General features: G+C 42.2%; 2 protein-coding genes and 1 long non-coding RNA gene across 7 annotated transcripts in view; 2 read left to right on the top strand and 1 right to left on the bottom strand.

Moving 5' to 3' along the window:
- Positions 1 to 4,266, top strand: part of InR-2 (insulin-like receptor-like) — a 109,100-nt gene extending 104,834 nt beyond the window's left edge. For 4 of the 5 annotated variants that reach the window (XM_033331813.2, XM_076619593.1, XM_076619594.1 and 1 more), the window contains 3 exons: positions 87 to 582; positions 691 to 935; positions 1,226 to 4,266. In XM_033331813.2, coding sequence (XP_033187704.2) covers positions 87 to 582; positions 691 to 935; positions 1,226 to 1,883 — 1,399 coding nt within the window. In that variant the 3' untranslated portion in view covers positions 1,884 to 4,266. The remainder of the gene's footprint in view (positions 1 to 86; positions 583 to 690; positions 936 to 1,225) is intronic. The other variant, XR_013058713.1, reaches the window with a different exon arrangement.
- Positions 1 to 17,651, bottom strand: part of LOC117155641 (uncharacterized) — a 153,762-nt gene that overhangs the window by 103,969 nt on the left and 32,142 nt on the right. The gene's annotated exons all lie outside the window — the stretch shown is intronic.
- Positions 7,411 to 16,096, top strand: LOC143302879 (uncharacterized). The gene is made up of 3 exons (XM_076619609.1): positions 7,411 to 7,554; positions 10,787 to 10,920; positions 15,377 to 16,096. The coding sequence occupies exons 1-3, from the start codon at positions 7,411 to 7,413 to the stop codon at positions 15,510 to 15,512; spliced, it is 414 nt and encodes a 137-aa protein (XP_076475724.1). The 3' UTR covers positions 15,513 to 16,096.

The following is a 17,651-nucleotide window of genomic DNA, read 5'->3' as shown; positions in this document are numbered from 1 at the left end:
CTCTGGCGTCTTTGATTTCCATGTAATTAAAAGTCGAGAAACATCCGCTGTTTAATTATATGACTATGCGAATCTTTTCTTTGCAGGGGTTTCGACGCTCATCACGTGGTCAAGCTTCTTGGCGTGGTAACTCGTGGGCAACCAACCTTGGTCATTATGGAGTTGATGGTGAACGGCGACTTGAAGAGGTACTTGAGGAGTCACAGGCCAGGCACATGCGAGAACATGATTAACGCGCCACCAAAATTAGACAGGATACTTCAGATGGCCATTGAAATCGCCGATGGAATGGCCTACCTCTCTACGAAGAAATTCGTGCACAGAGATCTGGCCGCTCGGAATTGCATGGTTGCGGAAGATTTAACGGTAAAGGTGGGAGACTTTGGAATGACGAGGGACATCTACGAGAGGGACTATTATCGAAAAGGAAGCAAAGGCTTATTGCCAGTCAGATGGATGGCACCAGAAAGTTTGAAAGACGGTGTTTTTAGCAGTTATTCGGATGTGTGGAGCTATGGAGTTGTGTTATGGGAAATGGTGACTTTTGCATCGCAGCCATACCAAGGTCTATCGAACGAGCAGGTATGTGTGTTTTAATTTCTAACCAAAATTATGTTCACAACGATATGTAATTTGTACAAAAATCTACAGTCTCTTTATATCGTCACAACCTCTCTTAACGTACATTAGGTTCTGCGGTACGTGATCGAAGGAGGAGTTATGGAACGGCCAGAGAACTGTCCAGAGTTGTTATATGAACTGATGAAGCACACCTGGAGACATAAGGCGACCAGAAGACCCACGTTTATGGATATCGCGAGTATGTTGCTAAAGCATATCGACTCGGACCGTTTCCAGAATGTCAGTTTCTATCACAGTGTAGAAGGAGTGGAAGCAAGGAACCAAAACAAGTCCAACTCACCACAGATAGATCAGTGAGCATAGAACTTTTCTTATTAGAATATAGTAATGCTCGCTGAAATTCCAATAACTTTTTCAGGGTCGAATATTTTTGGAGAAAAAATTTCTTTTTATCGTTTATTAGGTAGAAAACAAAACAGATATATTTTCTTATACTTTACAAATATATTTATTGTTTATATAATTAACAACTTGCGAAAGATTACAATACGGATGCCCGATTTATTGGAATTTATCCAAGCGCTACTGTAATATCGCGTTCTTTGCTAGTCCTTCTGACACAATGTTTCTAATTCGTGTACAGGCACTTGGAACTAGCTACATTGCAAGATCTACAAGAAGAGGAAGTGGAAGGGGAGGAAGATTCTCCATTGAGGCAGGATTTCGGCGATTTCGCGAGCTTCGAGCCAAACAGTATTAAGAACAGTTTCAGTCCCCGTTTCAGAATGGATTCATACGGCGAGAACTCGAAAACAAACTCGAACTGCCACGACATGAACTCATCGAACGTGCCGTTGAAGGCCGGCTTCGACGATTTCGACGGTGTCTCTGCAGATTCGATTGCCTCGGGCAAAGACGTACTAAACCTGCCATTCGTCGAGGACAGTTTAAAATCTGTTAAGAGTTCGCCGTTTATAAACGCGAAGAGCACCTCGCGAAGCAACTTGAGTCAGCTATCGATCAGCAACAGATCAGGGAGTCCGAAGAATCCCAGCAAAAGAAGTTTCCTGAGCAGCCCAAATTCTTCAAAGCTGGTGAATCCAGATTACGAGAATGGTAGCCCAGAAATTTTGTCGGCTGCGGAGAAGAGGGAAGCGGCGCCGCTGCGGGTCGACTTCCCATCGATGGACACCATCAATATCGACAACGGTATGGAGAAAAAGGAAATGAAATCACCGGTTGAGTACGTGAACAAACCGGAGACCTTAAACAATGGCTACATAAGTGGTACGACCACGTAGTGTTAACATTTTCGCACCCTAAGTTCGTCGTTGCCCAAGCAACACGACGTCAAGGGTGCGACTGGATCTACTGAAAGCGATTTAAGATCGCGTACGTGGACTGCTGGTGTCAGTCTCTGAACATTGTGGTGAAATTTATTCGGGAAGGTCTGACACGAGACATTGAAGAGTATTCTGGAATCGAACGAACCTTCGAAAGGGGCAGTGTCTGTAAGACGACTGGCGAGTCAGACTTTCCAACAAACGTTCCAATAACTCTGCGACGCGTTTTCTACGTTCATATGCATGCTCACATCGCGCCTTCGACCGAGTGGTGTTTTAAAACGGCAAGTTCTAAGTTGTAAGTCGTATTTTAAATCTTTAGATGCGTTTAAATATGTCCTTGTTTATCCACTACGTTGACAAATTATTTTCGTAGAAAACGTGAACGTCTCTTGATTTCGTCTCTCTAAGTATCCTATTATTACGTTCGTAAGATATATTACATTATATATAAACCCGTGTTTTTCATTTGCGCGCATCCGCTTGTTACAGCAGACACTGCCTTTTCACGCCGAAAGAAAGAAGCGGCTTGAAAGTGTGAGACGAATTCGACAATGTTTTCCGAATACTCCGGAGAAAAGCGACGAGAACGAAACTAGCGTCCCCTTACAGGCCTGATGAATAACGGCCGAGGTATGATAAAAAAAACGCGATTGCATCGAAGACTTGCAATTTGCAATTCATGTTCTGTGCATATATAAATATGTATATACACACACACATATATATATATAATATACATACATAAATATGTATATACATATATGTATATTTATATGTGCACACACGCGCCTGTATATATATATTCCGTTAATGCGCTTTTCTTCGTTCGAACTAATCGTAAGGTGAAGGGAACATCGGCTTCCTTTCGTTGACCGCGTTTACAAATCAAAGTGGCAATTAGGCGAGCCAGCCGATCGGTTACGGCGGTTTTATATTTTACAAGAAATAGACGCGAATCACTGTTTTAATTGCCACTTTGCACGACTGTAGGCTTTTACGAATGCCATTATTACCGTAGATTAGGTCGTTCGACGATCGTTAGAGAAGAAATATATGTGGAAACGAATCGAATAGGTATGAATCTTCTCGAGTTATCCCATATTTTTAAAGAGATCTATCAACGATAAAGTGTCATTGTTATTGTCATGGACAGATATACGAAACCGGTTGATACAGCTTCGTTCGTATTCTTCTCGTTTTTATTTCGTATATCGGAAGGTAATCTTACAGGGGACGTGGTATCCAGGGAAATTCAACGTGTCTCCATATATATTTATTCCTTGCGATTTCCCCGTGGTGGCTGCGAGAAACCCAGTTACCGTGGCTCGATTCATTCGTTCGAGGGAAATCGGGATTCTGAAACAGAAATCCTCGAAATCGTGCAATAGAAGCATCGCTCGCGGCCTTGCGTTCGAGCGCTGTTCGCTACCCGTTGTTCTCTCGTTTGGTGCTAACACGAGCGTGTCGAAAAAGAAAAAAAGAAGAAAGAAAAGGAAAATGGTCGGTTAACGAACAAAGAGTTTCTCGCACTGCCGAAGGTTAAGGGAAAGAAATCGAACATCGGTTCAGAAGCGCGTTCCACCGTGCTTTTGAGTTAGGCGAGAGAACGTAGACTGTTTAGCTCGAGGCGATAGAGTCCAGGTCGATCGAAGCGATCGATCCTGACGCGTGTGAAATCGTCAAAGTACGTCGATAGCTAGAACGTCGAGCAAACCGGAAAAAAGAGTCCACCGCCAGCGACGCGATACCGCAGTTTGAATTTAGATGTTAACGAGCCTCTAACATAAGACTGATTAGCTAATCCCATTTATTACATCCGTATTCGCTGAGTAAGTTTACGACATGGTAGAAGTTCCATATATCTACATACGTACATATACATATTTTTTCATCTCCGTAAACGTTGCCCTCTCTTTTTTTTCTGTTTCATGGAGCATTCATCACGAGACGGATATCGTCTCCTTTATCTCCTCGAGACTACTTACTATCGCTCGTACTTTGTTCCTTTCTCGCGTCCTTCGCGCGCTGCTGGAATCGAACCGAGTGTTTCGCAAGCAGACGAAAGCGGAAGCAGAACGAAAGTCTGTTCGAGAGATCATCCGCGATATCGACGAGGCGCGATCGAAGGAAGCGGAAAATCGAATTCCGTGGGAACGTGAGTTCGGTAATCTCGACTGGTTACGCGCCCGAGACAATTAACCAGCGTAAGGGAAAAAACTTGAAACACGCGTTTGTCCGTTAGTCGTCCGGTGTTGGCCCGTAGAACGCGTTTCGAGAAAAAGGAAACTGGAATTCGATTCGTCGACGTTTACGGCGCGCGCCGTTTTCACTCGGCCATCCTCACGGAACGCTCTCTTTGCCTTCGCGACCGAAACACCGCTACGCACTCGATGGCCAGAAGCTAACCGCTAGAACGAGATTCGAGCACCAGTGACCTAATGTCAAAGTACCTACTCTATCCGCAACGCTTTGCGCATTATTCGTGCGTCATAGGTCGAAGCAACGAGAATCGTACAAAAACACGCGACAGAGCTGCGATTCGAGAGCAAGACCGCGCGTGTTCCTGCTCGACGCGTCCGCTCGCGGACGAGAGCGCGATCGACATCGAAATGAAGATCGAAATCGAGATCGAGTCGACTGTATGTCTTCACGAGTGCGATTTATTTTCGTACGCGTGATCTGTTAACGATGCCAAACCGTGACGCATGGCGTGATCGTCGATTCTTCCTCGATATTCGCGTCTTTCCTCGGATTACCCGTCGCATCATCTCGTCGCGTCCAAGTGCCAACATGTCGAAATGTGTATGCGCGATTGGCCAATGAAACGCGACGAGAGAGGACGAGGTAAAAGTCGCGATCGCTGCAATCCTTCTGATCGCTCGATCGTGTTCGAGGATCGCTGAGAAAGCATTTTTGCCCTTCGCAGCTCTTGCTGTTTCGCCTAACGTTTAAGGCGACTCTTGTTCTCGAAGCTGTTCCGTGGAGCGTCGAGCGAGCAGAGACTCGCAGGATGTCAGTTCTAGGAAAGAACGGATCGCGCGGTTTGATTCGTCGAGAGGATCGGCCGCGCGGTTGATCGTTGTATTATAAAACAATGTGAAGCCTCGCTCGTATTCTAAAGTATTTAGTGTAACTCGAATAAACAGTTAACGCTTAGACCGTACGCATACGTGGCGCGCGTGCAGCCGCGCGTCGTCCTATGCATACGGCATTGTAAGATTAACCAGAAATGTTTCCTACGAAGTGACGAGTTCTCTCTATATCATACAAAGTGGCTCGTGGCTCTAAAAGAATGAAGTTTCTTAGGCCTATATAGTTTTGAGACCGTGTAATATATAAAATATATTATATATATATATATATATATATTAAGGACGAAGAATCTGGTATTACAGAGATAACGCGTAAGATTATGAGAACGACTGCGACCGCGTGTATCCGTTGAAAGAAGAAAACTAGAATAATCGTGTGTCTGCGAAGAAAATGATTGACTGTGAAACGACGAGTGCTTGTGTGGCTTACTTCGCGACGCAAACGCGTGAAATCGATGCTAGCGATCGCAGCGAGACAGAAATTTCAACGGGTGATAAGCTCGTCTGGCCTGTATCGATATGATACGTATGTACTCTGTATCGATCACCTAGCCGAACTGATGCACGTAATTTCGTTGTCACCGCGAGAACGCGATCGGTGAACTGTTTCGACGAAAGAGGATGAGCGACCGTTCGAAGGAGACGTTTGAAAGGAACTGTTTCCACGCGAAAGCTATCAAAAACCGTTTCAAAATTCGTCGATGGTTAAACGTTGACAGTTGGACCTATCGTACGTTCAACAGATTCGGCTGAACGATGAGTAAATTCATTCCTCGATTCTTTCTCGGCGCCTCTTGTTTTCCAACACTCGCGTTCATTCGTGGGAAATTTTCTCTCCTCAGACGAACGCGTCTAATCGCTCGCCATTTTCCAAAGGATCCGCGTTCGATTTGGCGCGCTTTGTTTCCGTTTCCAGCGATTTTTTACCCGTTTTTTTTCCTCTCTGTCCTTTTTCCCATGTTTAACACAATGGTTAAACGTTTTCGTTAACGTTTGCATTTCGTCGACTTTTTTTTTTCTTCGTTGTCTTTTTGGGACCGATTCGCGATAATACGTCTACTTTCGCGGAAAACGTAGCGGCGTAATTTAAGTAACACACCGAGGACTGCCCTCTTGTTCCTATTCCATATCCTTTCTTTTTACTCTTAACACTGCAATTTACGTACGATTAGTCATGTACATACATAACACGAGTAACCTAAGATTTTCTTGTATTTACGTTTAGATTTTTAGGTAAAGATAACACATTTGACAAACAAAAATTTCGATTCCGACAACACCTTCCTTCGGATTTATCTTCGACTGTAACTCGTTTAGTATTCTTTTTCGACACTTTTTTTTTCTCCCTCCCTCTCTTTCTCTCTCTCTCTCTATCTCTCTCTTTTTAACATAATCTCGCGTTCGTTCGCGTGCGAAACTGCCTCTTAGTTAGTTCTGGCCAAAAGACAACGTTTTCTCTCACGACTGCTCAATGTTAGATTGCTCAAGCTCTGGTCTGATCTGTAGTTAGCGTGAAATCAATCAGGGAAATATTGTCACAAGTCCTCCGTGCCGAGAATCGCATTGACGACGACAGTGCACAAAAGAAGGAAGAGGAAATCGAACGAGAAAGGAAATTCCACGCATATTCCTTGAACAAAATAATAGTCTCTTTCTCTCCCTCTGTTTCTTTCTCTCATATTCCTCTCGTACACACGCGCGTTTCATTTTACCATTTTTATTCCCGTGCTCCTATTATTTTTCGGAATCATTTTTCGTTCCCTCTTGTTTTTCTCTTTTCCTGTCTGTTCTTGAGAACTTTTACTCGTAGTATCTGCGATACCACCATATACGTTTAACGCCCTTCTAGAGGAAAAAAAAAAGAATGAAGAAGAAAGAAACACTGACACCGACTTCCTCGGAGAAACCACTAATTTTTATATAGGGATCTTGTAAACGAAGTTTTTCTACGCTGACCGTATTTTGCATAAGGACAAAAAAAGAAAAAAAAGAAGAAAAGAAAAGAAAGAAAAGAAGTCAAAAGATATTTTAAAATATCACGTATTGTTAATCCGACTGTTAGAATTACCGTACTATTAGTATTGTTACGTTTAAGCCCGTAAAAGGAAAAAAAATGCAAAAGAAGAAAATGATCAATACGAACGCAAGCATGTTTCGTTTTGCCCTGTGGGGCGTTGTAGAAACGAATGCGACCTCGTCCAACGATTCTCGTTCCCGATCGACGCACCACGAGATCGATGATCGTTCGATGACCGCGTCGTCGTTCGTTCGTTCAATTTGTTCGTCGAACAAAACTGGTGAACGTTTTTTCCTATTATTTATTTTTTTTGTATATACATTATTGTCGTATTTATTTGTCAATAAAGAGCTTGCGATGCGCGGATACAAAGATGCTTTCATCATCGGCCTTTACCTTCTACACGCACGTCCGATATCGGTTATCGACACGTTCAAACGGTTACGCTCCTTCGTTGTACAGAGTGTTCAGTAAGAGTGGCGCTACGACCGAACAAGCAACGATTCGCCGCGAGAAAGTAAGTCGAAATTGAAGAATAAGGTTTTCGCGTACGAGGCTTCGTTTTCGAGAAAAACAATTTTGAAAATCTACTTGCCTCGCGTGTATCGAGTCGAAGTTTCAACTTGGCTTCTGTTTCTGCTCGTGTTTGTATCTATAAATATCAACAATATCATTGTCTGCTTCTTATCGTTACGTATCATACTTTCTATCGAACTGTATTATGTATAGTTTCTTTTATTGCGTTTCATTCGAATGATTTCATAAATAAGAATAGAACCGTGTATTAGCTTTGGACAATTAATTTTATTCGCGTAGAAATTGTTCGAAATATCGTCCATAACGTCTCATACACAGTTACGCTTTTCCAATTAAATTATAGTTGTTGTAACGTACGATTTATATTTTTAGTTTCTCAAGAACAGGAACAACGATTGCTTCTGCTTGCTGCATACTCTCAAGTCAATTTAACCGGACAAAGACAAACGTACCGTGCAAACATTTCAAATCGTTTTCCTTACAAAACGAAGGTTCGTACGCGAGAGCTTTGTTCTATATGTTCGGAGTATTTTTTCACGACGAATCGTTCCTTGTTCGGCTGTGTATCACCAGTCGTCGGACACGATCTACGAATAGATTAAAAACAGGAACGAAATCGGAGGAAATTTTTATTTACGTAAACCCGGCAAATTGCACGATGTGTTCCTCGTTGTTGCTATTATCGTCGATATTTTACGTTATCTGGTCGATTATAAATAATAACCGCGCGATAGAGACGGTAATCACTGATAGGTGCTCAACTACCGCTAACGACAATAGAAGAAAAATCCGTTTGTTAGATCGTTATAGATAAATAGAACGTCCTAGAGATTTTTTTGAAAAGTTTCAATTCCGAGAAAAGAAATGAGATTCCAACGAGAGCTGGCGTCCGAAGAGCGACAATATCGTGATCATCGGCACGCGCATCGATCGCCGTGTGATTATATCGGCAAAATACCGTGCGATGTCATTTCCAACCAGTCCTTGGTGCCGTATGGCCTACTCGCCAAGAAAATTCCTTTTCGGGACGGTGACGTACAATGAGCGGCTGAATTACGATCGCGGGACACGCCCGGTTTCGTAACCTCGTCGATTTTGCGCCACTGTTTCCAGATACCTTGATTTTTCTCCTTTCTCGATAATATGGTGCACTTGAAAATGTACATATGTACGCGAAGGTCTTTTCTCGTTTCGCAAGCCAATTCGAAACACGTAGCTGATGACAGGCGGCCGAATTTTATCTTCGAAGCGATTCGCAGTTTTTCACCACACTGTAGCAAATTCGAATCGTTTCTGAACGTTATTCGAAGCTTGGAACCTTTGAACGTTCTCAAGAGTCTTTACGATTTGGATACGTTTTACGAATCTTGCGAGTCTCGGATGTCTTGGAAGTCTACAATTGGAACATTTTAAACTTTCATTGAGAGTGTCTTTAGATTATCAATATATATTGTTGATATTTCAATTTCAGTTCTCAACTAATTTATTATTGTAAATTCATCAGTGTGTATTGATAATATTTATCGGCAAACTGCGTTTTTGTTAGGAACTTTGAAATATCGGTGATATAAGGGGACACTCTTAATTCATCGTGCGAATATACCGCTTGGACAAAATGTTTGCAAGATAATAAATATAATATTTACCAAGCTCTCGAAACCTATTGAAATTCTCAAGACTTCCAAAACGTTCGAGACTCGCAAGATTTTTAAAGCATTCAAGACACCTAAAACTTAATCAAGACATAAGAATTCCAAGCTTCGAATTACGCGCGAAACGAATCGAAGTTTTCGTTGGATATACGGATTCGAAGCGATTGCAAATGTGTCAGATCTCGTGGCTATATGTGGCGAACGAGCAGGTATTAAAATAGCAACAACTCTCTTCTATTCGCACGACGACGTGCAGATTTGAAAGCGGAGAATCATTTATATTCGGGATTTTTCACGAGACGTTTTTGTCGAACATAATGCACGACGTGCTTTCACTATCGTTCTCGCTGCGACGAAAAGAAAGTGCTGTAACCCGTCCCCGTTGCGAAAATCACCCTGTAACACATCGTTCGACCGATCCGTAGGTATACACCGATCGAACGTTATCGATCGATAAATCAATCCCTTTTGACGTGCCACGTTGTCAAGCCAGGAAGAAACATACGATTGTTCGTAACGAGCCGTTATTCTTCGATATCGAATAGAAGGAAAAAAGATGGAGGAATGTTACTAATCACCGTAATAATTGTAATTGTAATGCTCGACGTTGGAAAAAAAAAAAAAGAGAAACCGAGACGGACGACGGAAGCTTTTATTCCATTCGCAATCCCGCCGCCTCGTGTGTCCGACTACCCCGTTAACTGTAATTTACTATTACGATTATACGTTACGCTATACGCAAAATGGAGACAGAATTTTATTTACCAAATACGAGTTTTTTAATAAAACACTTTTTTGTGAAAGATACAAACCTGCCTCGGCTTGTTTATTTCTTTCTCTTTCAAGTCTCGACGTAGTATATCGCTTAGATAAAAATATATTATCACCTAATGAAAAAATCCGCAATTACCTTGTTGCCAATCCAATAGATACACTTACGTGACTGTTCAAAAGTCTTAGGATGATTATTACATTTAGCTTCGAAATTAAGGAACAGATATCACGTTATACGATAAAGAAAGTATGTTAGTATTCTAATACCTTATGGATTGAATTCAAATAACAACAAAAACAATTCGTAATCTATATCGTTCTGTCAAAAATACTAAATGTCCTAAGACTCTTACACACAAGTGTACATATAGGCAACAAGTACGTGTATAATGAAACATACGATTGAGAATTCGTACGATCTATTAACACTCGCTATGATAACGCTCTAATATCTGGAACCCTCGAAGATTTAAGAAACATTAGAAAATTGTGAGAATGGTGATGAAATTTATATTAATCTGCATAGCTAACGTTATTCTAAGATATACAAGCGGATGACAAAGACACTTCTGTTTCTTCCCATAATTGATCGAATAGACAATTTCCATACAGAATTGATCGCTAATACGTACAACATTGATCTCAAAGTTGTTTTTCTCTTACGAAGGATGAGAAATACGACTTATCGAGTCGTTCACATATGTTTGAAAATTCTCGTGTATTTGAAAATCACACTGAATCTAAGCGGAGTATGTTGAAAATTCGAAGCCCTTCTATTGGTTCCAGCAATGGTTTTCGATCGCCTGCGAGATGAATGAGTTTTCAAAGAACAACTTAGAAAGCAGCTACTGCGACCAAATATGGCGGCATCTTCGACGACGAGATTCTTGGGAATCGTCGGCCCGCGGAACGGCAAACAGGTATATCCCGATTTCGTTCCTCGTTTTGCATCTCCCGCGTGTCTGTTGTGTTCGTCATGACGCTCGGTATATGTATGTACGTGCAACTGCAGCCCGTTCACCGAGAGACTGACCTCGATTCCACGTTTCAAGAACGTGCCTTTTCGCGTCACGACTCGGAATCGTCGCGACCTTTGCGATCCTTTTATTCCACGATGACGGTTTTACCAGCGGAGCCCCGCCGATCGAGACACGAATTCCAATCACGATCACCCTTTGATCGATTTTTACCTATCGATTCAACTGCTATAAGAAGGCTACTACGTTTCTGTGAAACAGGTAAGACAACGATGGAATCGAAGGCTTTGGCATTAAATTAACAGGCTGCCACATCGAACTGGTCACGTACAAATATTTTTCTCTTCGCTTGTGTTATTGTTCGAATACGAACATTTGCATTTTTGTGAAATTTCAACGTTTTCTTTATTCATTTAAGCGTTTATATAGACGAATACTACGAAATTGGAATTATATACGAAAGGAAAAATTTCTAGTGTCGAGACAATAAACACACTGTATAAGAAGAAGGTCCTTTATGGAAATAAAACGCTCAAACGTTCCACTGCAAAGAGCAGTTTTATTAATACTTGGTATTATCGTTCGTACGAGAAGTTATATACGCTTCGTTTAAATAAAAAAGAAGCTCTTTTGTTATAAAGTCTTTTGCCACTGATTATACATAAGACCACGTACGAGAAGATAAAGATATTCGTTAAAAGAAGAAACATTCGGAAAATACGTGCAAGAAAATTGGACGTTCCTACACTTTCGTATAATTGCACCACGTAGGAAAGATTTTTACGCGACCTGCGTGGAATGCGTTAACAATAGGTTAAGGTGCATAGAGTTCTGACCACTTGCTGGACTTCGGAACACCGGAAAGTGCATCGATACAAGGAGATAACTGGTCGTTCGATGCGAGCTTCTTTGGATCGTTCTACCATGAGTTTCAACGGAAATTTAAGCGTCTTCAAGGAGATGGTTCGCGTCTCGCGACTGTTGTTCAGACTTAACCAGCGTAACGGGTTACAGCAAGATTGCTCCATTTTTCAAGCGAACAGCAAATCGAGTACAATTTTCAAAAAAAAAACATTCACCTTTATTTTTTCGATGTTTCTTTCAGTCAGTTTACGCTAGTTTACGATAACTTTGAAGAAAATTTCGAGGATGAAAGTAAATACCGTTGGTCATCGATCAAATGCCTTCCTTGGGACTATCTTCGTTCAAACCATAAAACCGTAAAGGTTTCGTTCTAAATGTTCGAGCTCGTATCTGCCAATGTTAACCCAGTTTACGTTACATGCGTGAGACGATTTCGTCAATGGCGGGCAGAATGAGAAACTGTCGCAACGTGACGCATTTAATAATGGCGTGACGAAATACTGATTTAATTAGATACGGTCTCGTTATAACGCGTCGTAAATGATTAGGAGACTTGGCGAAGCAGTCACCGACGTTCTTCATCGTTCCGTGGAAATCAATGGATCAATCCTCGTGGATAAGTCTATTAAGCCGAGTGCGTCATTGAAAACTTCAAAGTGCGATATTCAAAGTTAGATACCTGAAAAGGTGGCCTGAACCAGAAGGTACCGTTACTACCTGTTCCTCGAACCGTCTCCAATTTTATCTCTGTTCCCGTACGTGGGCAGGAAGAAGAGGAAGAAGCCTCGTGCTCTTCGCGTCTCTCTATACCTCTGTACCGTCTCCCTTTTCACCACCCTCTTCTACCTCTCTCGACCGTGCCTCGTCGAGGATCGCAAAATTTCAGGGTCGTTAACCCACGAAAACGAGCCGTTTCCACGGAAACGTTTCTTTTTCTTCCTACCGTTTTGTCACCTATGTCGGAAACCGGTAAGCTGTTTCCTGGCGTGCCGCGGCCAGATCCAAGATCGCGTTGAGATCAAGAGAACGTCGCATCGTGGAAGAAAAGAGGATGCTTCTTCCGACCGAGTCAGGCAAAGAAGAATTCGCGTTGATAAACCGATAACTGCGATAGGAGGAAAGTTGAGATACCGTGGCAATGGCATCCAAGTGATTGTAAAATGTATGTACGGAGTTCCCTGGCACGGTTGAGCTAATATCAATAGTGAAATTTTGCAAACTATAAGTCACATGTTTCCAGTACTAACGCATCTTCTTGTGGGTTGGTTCTTCTTAGATTTCAAAAAGATCTTCTATCTAGGTTCCATTTGTCAAATCACGTTCATATGAATATGAATTGTATGGAAACTTCTAGCAAGGATCGATCAATGGCAGTAGCGCAGTATTTTGTTCAAAGTGAAAGTTGAATTAATGGCAAAGAATCGCAGATATTACATCCACACGACATTACGTTGAACGTAAGAAGAACGTTAGGTGTTTGAAACTTGCGGTGCAACTTAGAGATCGCGTTCGTTCCAAAATCTGCTGAATCGGCTAAATGGCCTTTAGACCCTTATTCAAGGTCTCCTCTCGGTTGGCAAAATGTCCGCAGTTTAGTTAATAAGAACACCGAGAAGGACATTCCTGGACACCATATAGAGATACAGTTCCAAAACAGACTAGCAGAGATCGTTGTCCTCGTTCGAAGTTGCACGGATGCGCGCGCGCGCGCTTATCGAGACTCCTACCAACTCCGATCGGAAAGCCACCTGCCGCATACCTTTTGCGCCGTCGCCGGAGGCGGCAGTCTCCGCTCTTTCTCTCCTCGGAGAGAGAGGCGGAGACAGGTAGAACGAAAGAGAGAGAAAAAGAGAGAGAGAGAGAGAGACGATCGGCGAAAAAAAGATTCGCTTTCACGAAAGTCCATGCAGCCATTGCAGCCTTTTCGTTTTCCCGCATCATCCTCTACGCTCATCTGGAATGCGCGCCTACTTGAAGAGAAAAAAGTAAAAGAGGAATGGAATGTACGAGTGAGTTTATTGGAAGTTAAATCGAAACTAGAAGCATTTTTAAATAAATTTCTCGATTTACAAAAGGTTATACAGATACAATTACGATAGTGAAGAATTTTCGATCCTCCGGAAGCAAGTGACTTCTTTCTATCAGCTCGCATATTGGAAGTAGAGAGCAATGGTAGATCTCAAGGAGACGTAAAAGAATAATAATTGTAACGTCGTACATTTCTTATAATTCTCAATTCACCAAGACGATCGATATAAATTTTGAGTGACTCATATGCGCACCGTCGCTCTGGTCGGCTTGATAGTATTTTTACGGTTTCTTTTATCGATAGATATTCTTATCTTTGTATAGAATATTTCATATCATTTAAAAACTGCGAATTTTCTCCTCCATATCTGACTGCAATTTTTCTTTATCCGTTTAAGACTCGCTCGGTGATACACGATCCGTTAAAAACCGGTTATTTTATATATGTTACGATCTTATTGAAGTAGTAAAAATTCTTTGAACGGAAGAATGTTGTTCTCGTAAGTAAATCAGAGCGGTCCGAAAAATGCTTTAAATGGAAGTTCGATAGCGCAGGAACTGTAACACCGTGCGAAATTCTTGGCACGCGACGCCTATGCACCGTTGCTCGATCGGCTTGCCGCTTCCACGCGATTCGATGTTCACGGAACGGTCTGCGGAATCGGTAATTGCTAGGCGAGCTGTCGATCGTCCTCGTTACGCGTTCGAATTGAAGTCGGTCCGAAACTGTGACTCGGTTCGCTCTTTTCTTTCTCAACCTCGTTCACTTTTGCGTGACCTCTGTGAATCCAAGTTACAGCCGACGATTTTAACGTGTAACGATTTTAACGTTACCTCCACTCCCCCCCTGAAGCACGGACAGGCATTTGTGACACACCCTGTATGTAGCGAGGGAAATATCTTTAAACATAGCATGGTAGAGCACAGCTTTGGCGTAACTTGTCGATGAATCCTCGAATTACTTGGACAAGGACGATCTAGCCTGGTGTAAACGGAGCAGTTGCGACGAGGCACGCTTTCCTCGATTATTACGTAAAAGTTAACTGCACACGCGACTGGCAACGATGACGATTACGCGACAGGAATAACGCTGTGATTTCATCGTTAACGTTGTTCAACGCCATGAAACACGGTTATTTTGCCGTGCAGTCGCGTGTCACCGATGGTTGGACGGTTCTTTTCGCGTTGCGTGCCAATGGGAAACGCGTGGTCGGGGTCAGTCACCGAAAAGAAGACAGAGATGTTGAATAAAGGATGAAATATCGCTTCATAATTTATTATACCCACATAATATCCTGATGTCAAGGGAGAATGTACGCTCGTAAAGTAAATAAAATTTGCAATGTAAAATCACTGTACAAACAAAAATGTTAAATGAAAAAAGCTAAAGTAAATTATTTCAACGCTCATAACCATCTTTACCATACTCCGCTTCAAGTCTACGTTCTTTCCCGCTAGAAAAAATCGTTTTCTATTTTTTCTCCATTCACGTCGTTTACGATTTCAGCTCCTTAATTATCGACCTCGCGGAAGCGAAATCAGACGCGCACTTTGCGCCGATGCCGCCGCTCGTACCAGCAACCCAGATCTTCGCGCGATGGAAATATACCGTTAAAACGTACCAGGGGCCCGCAGCCGTATAACTCCCGTTCGACGAATCGTCGTTTGCCAGGAATTCTCGCTGCCCCTCTCCTCGTCTCAACGATCGATCCAACACCGATGGATCGCTGCAGGATATCCGGACGATTTTCGATGCCTCGATCGGGAAACTAGCGGCGAATTTAGATTATGTAAACAGATTGAAGGTGCATCGTGGATGATTCATCCGTGTTGACGATACAAAGATCGTTTTCACCCGTATTTGATCCAAAAGGAATATCCAAAGCGACCAGTGAACAAAATACAGTCAATTTATACTTTAACGAATCGCATGGAAGATTTAGTTGTAGCGAAACAGTTACGATCGGTCTATGTTTGTTCAGTAACGAATAAACAAACGCCTTTCTCTCGTTTCCAACATGCATGAACTTTGATAGCTCGAAAATCTCTGTACGACTAAAATTTTGTTCGTTCCTTCCTGCTTAGTTAGGAGAACGTTCTTAATTAGAAAATTTTAACTCCTCCCTTGAAATTCCAATTATTTGTTTGTTTATTTGTTTACGGGAAAGAATAAACCAAGTATGAAATTGTTATAAATTTGTGAAAAATAAATTCATAAGACTACATATGAATCTGTACAAATCAAGTTCATTACAAACTAATATAGATTAGGATAAGATAGGAAACAAAAAGTTGTTAATTACATGGCTAAATTAGAGGAAGATATCGGTGGGAGAATAAACACTATTGATATTTAACATTACGCGTTTGATATCGGTATGATACCCATGCGTGTTTCGTGGGGATGCGCATGAAAAACATCATAATGTCGCAGATTTCTCGCAGGAACGTTTGATTCGATGATTTTTAGACGGCCAATAAGTCCATTAAATACTTTGCGGGCGAATCAAATGTCAGGAAACATCCTTCGACAATCTAGCGATGTTAATCCAAGGGTTGAACGTTATTGACCGATAATTATGACACGTATAAGACATGGGTTCACCTCGATGTTTGGCAGGGTACTTGAATTACCAAAGTTCGACAGTATTTCGCACGTTCTCTCGCAATGGCTATACTTATTATATAATTCAGTCTCGACGCTCGTTATTTCGTGACATTTCGTTCATCATTTCGCTGACATTTAAAAAGCTAGTAAAGTAAAATCAACCATCGAGCTGCTATAAATAATTCGATTCTCAAGTTTCGTATGCGCTGTGCACGAACCATCCGAATCGTGCAAAATGTAAAAACCACGTAGATTCGCATAAACCGCTCAGATTTTATCGTCTGTAAATTGCGTTCCGGAAAATATCCGGGACGAACAACCTCGATGCAACAACATCCTCTATTAGAAAACACGATAGTGACCGAGTCTCGCGCTGGTGAAAGCGTCGTAAGCTGCATCGTCGCGCTTTTTGCCGCCGTTTCTTTCATAATTGTCGTGATCGTGTCTGCTCGATCTGCGGATAAACGCGTCACGAGCGCGGACAGCGTTACACATGGGGTCGTTATAGCCCTATGAGAGGCAGTAAGACGTCCACAGAGACTGCACGCCATATGAAACGATGAAAAACCTTCGCTGCGCCGTGATACAGATACCATTCATTAAGTTCAGTGGCGATAAACGACTTCCGGCCTGTTTCTTACAGTCCCGATGCATATTCACTGTGCAACGCGGTTATACGAGCGAAAGTACTTTTAGCGGGAAATTATCGGCGCGCGGCATGCCAGGAAGAACTCATCCTCGAGCGGAAGGCAAGTGCAATGGATAGAAACGCGGAGGAAGCGAAACGAATCGAGTAGCGAAGTCGTTAAACGTGTGGCTATTGGATGCCAGAACTACGAGGATCGATTTCATTTACGACACAGTGTTATGCGGTTGATTATAGAAGAAACGTGTACGTGAAATACTAAAACGCAGATATACCTACAGTGGCTGTAACAAAAGTATTTGTACGATAGATACTCTTATTTTCGCAACGAAATATTTTCCGTCAGATCGCGCGTTTCATTTTCGTACGTTGAAATTTTTCCGATGCGTAGTTATTTAGACCTTACGATTAATTGGCATATAAGCGCTATAATAAATATAATAACGTGCAAGCATTCTCCGTAACTATCGCAAATCGTCCACCAGGTTACATTGATCTATGAAACGAACCGAGTAATCGAACCTGTCT

This window comes from Bombus vancouverensis, chromosome 6, assembly GCF_051014615.1.
Source record: "Bombus vancouverensis nearcticus chromosome 6, iyBomVanc1_principal, whole genome shotgun sequence".
Classification (NCBI taxonomy): domain Eukaryota; kingdom Metazoa; phylum Arthropoda; class Insecta; order Hymenoptera; family Apidae; genus Bombus; species Bombus vancouverensis.
Note: the sequence above shows the minus strand (reverse complement) of the source record. Positions and strands in the feature narration are given on the sequence as shown.

What these genes read in the sequence shown, in the direction of transcription:
- LOC143302879 (XM_076619609.1), top strand. Translation starts at nt 7,411, where the DNA reads ATGCTTTCATCATCGGCCTTTACCTTCTACACGCACGTCCGATATCGG. An exon ending in CAACGATTCGCCGCGAGAAA is followed by an intron (nt 7,555 to 10,786) that starts GTAAGTCGAAAT and finishes TATTGGTTCCAG; the next exon opens with CAATGGTTTTCGATCGCCTG. An exon ending in GCCCGCGGAACGGCAAACAG is followed by an intron (nt 10,921 to 15,376) that starts GTATATCCCGAT and finishes TTACGATTTCAG; the next exon opens with CTCCTTAATTATCGACCTCG.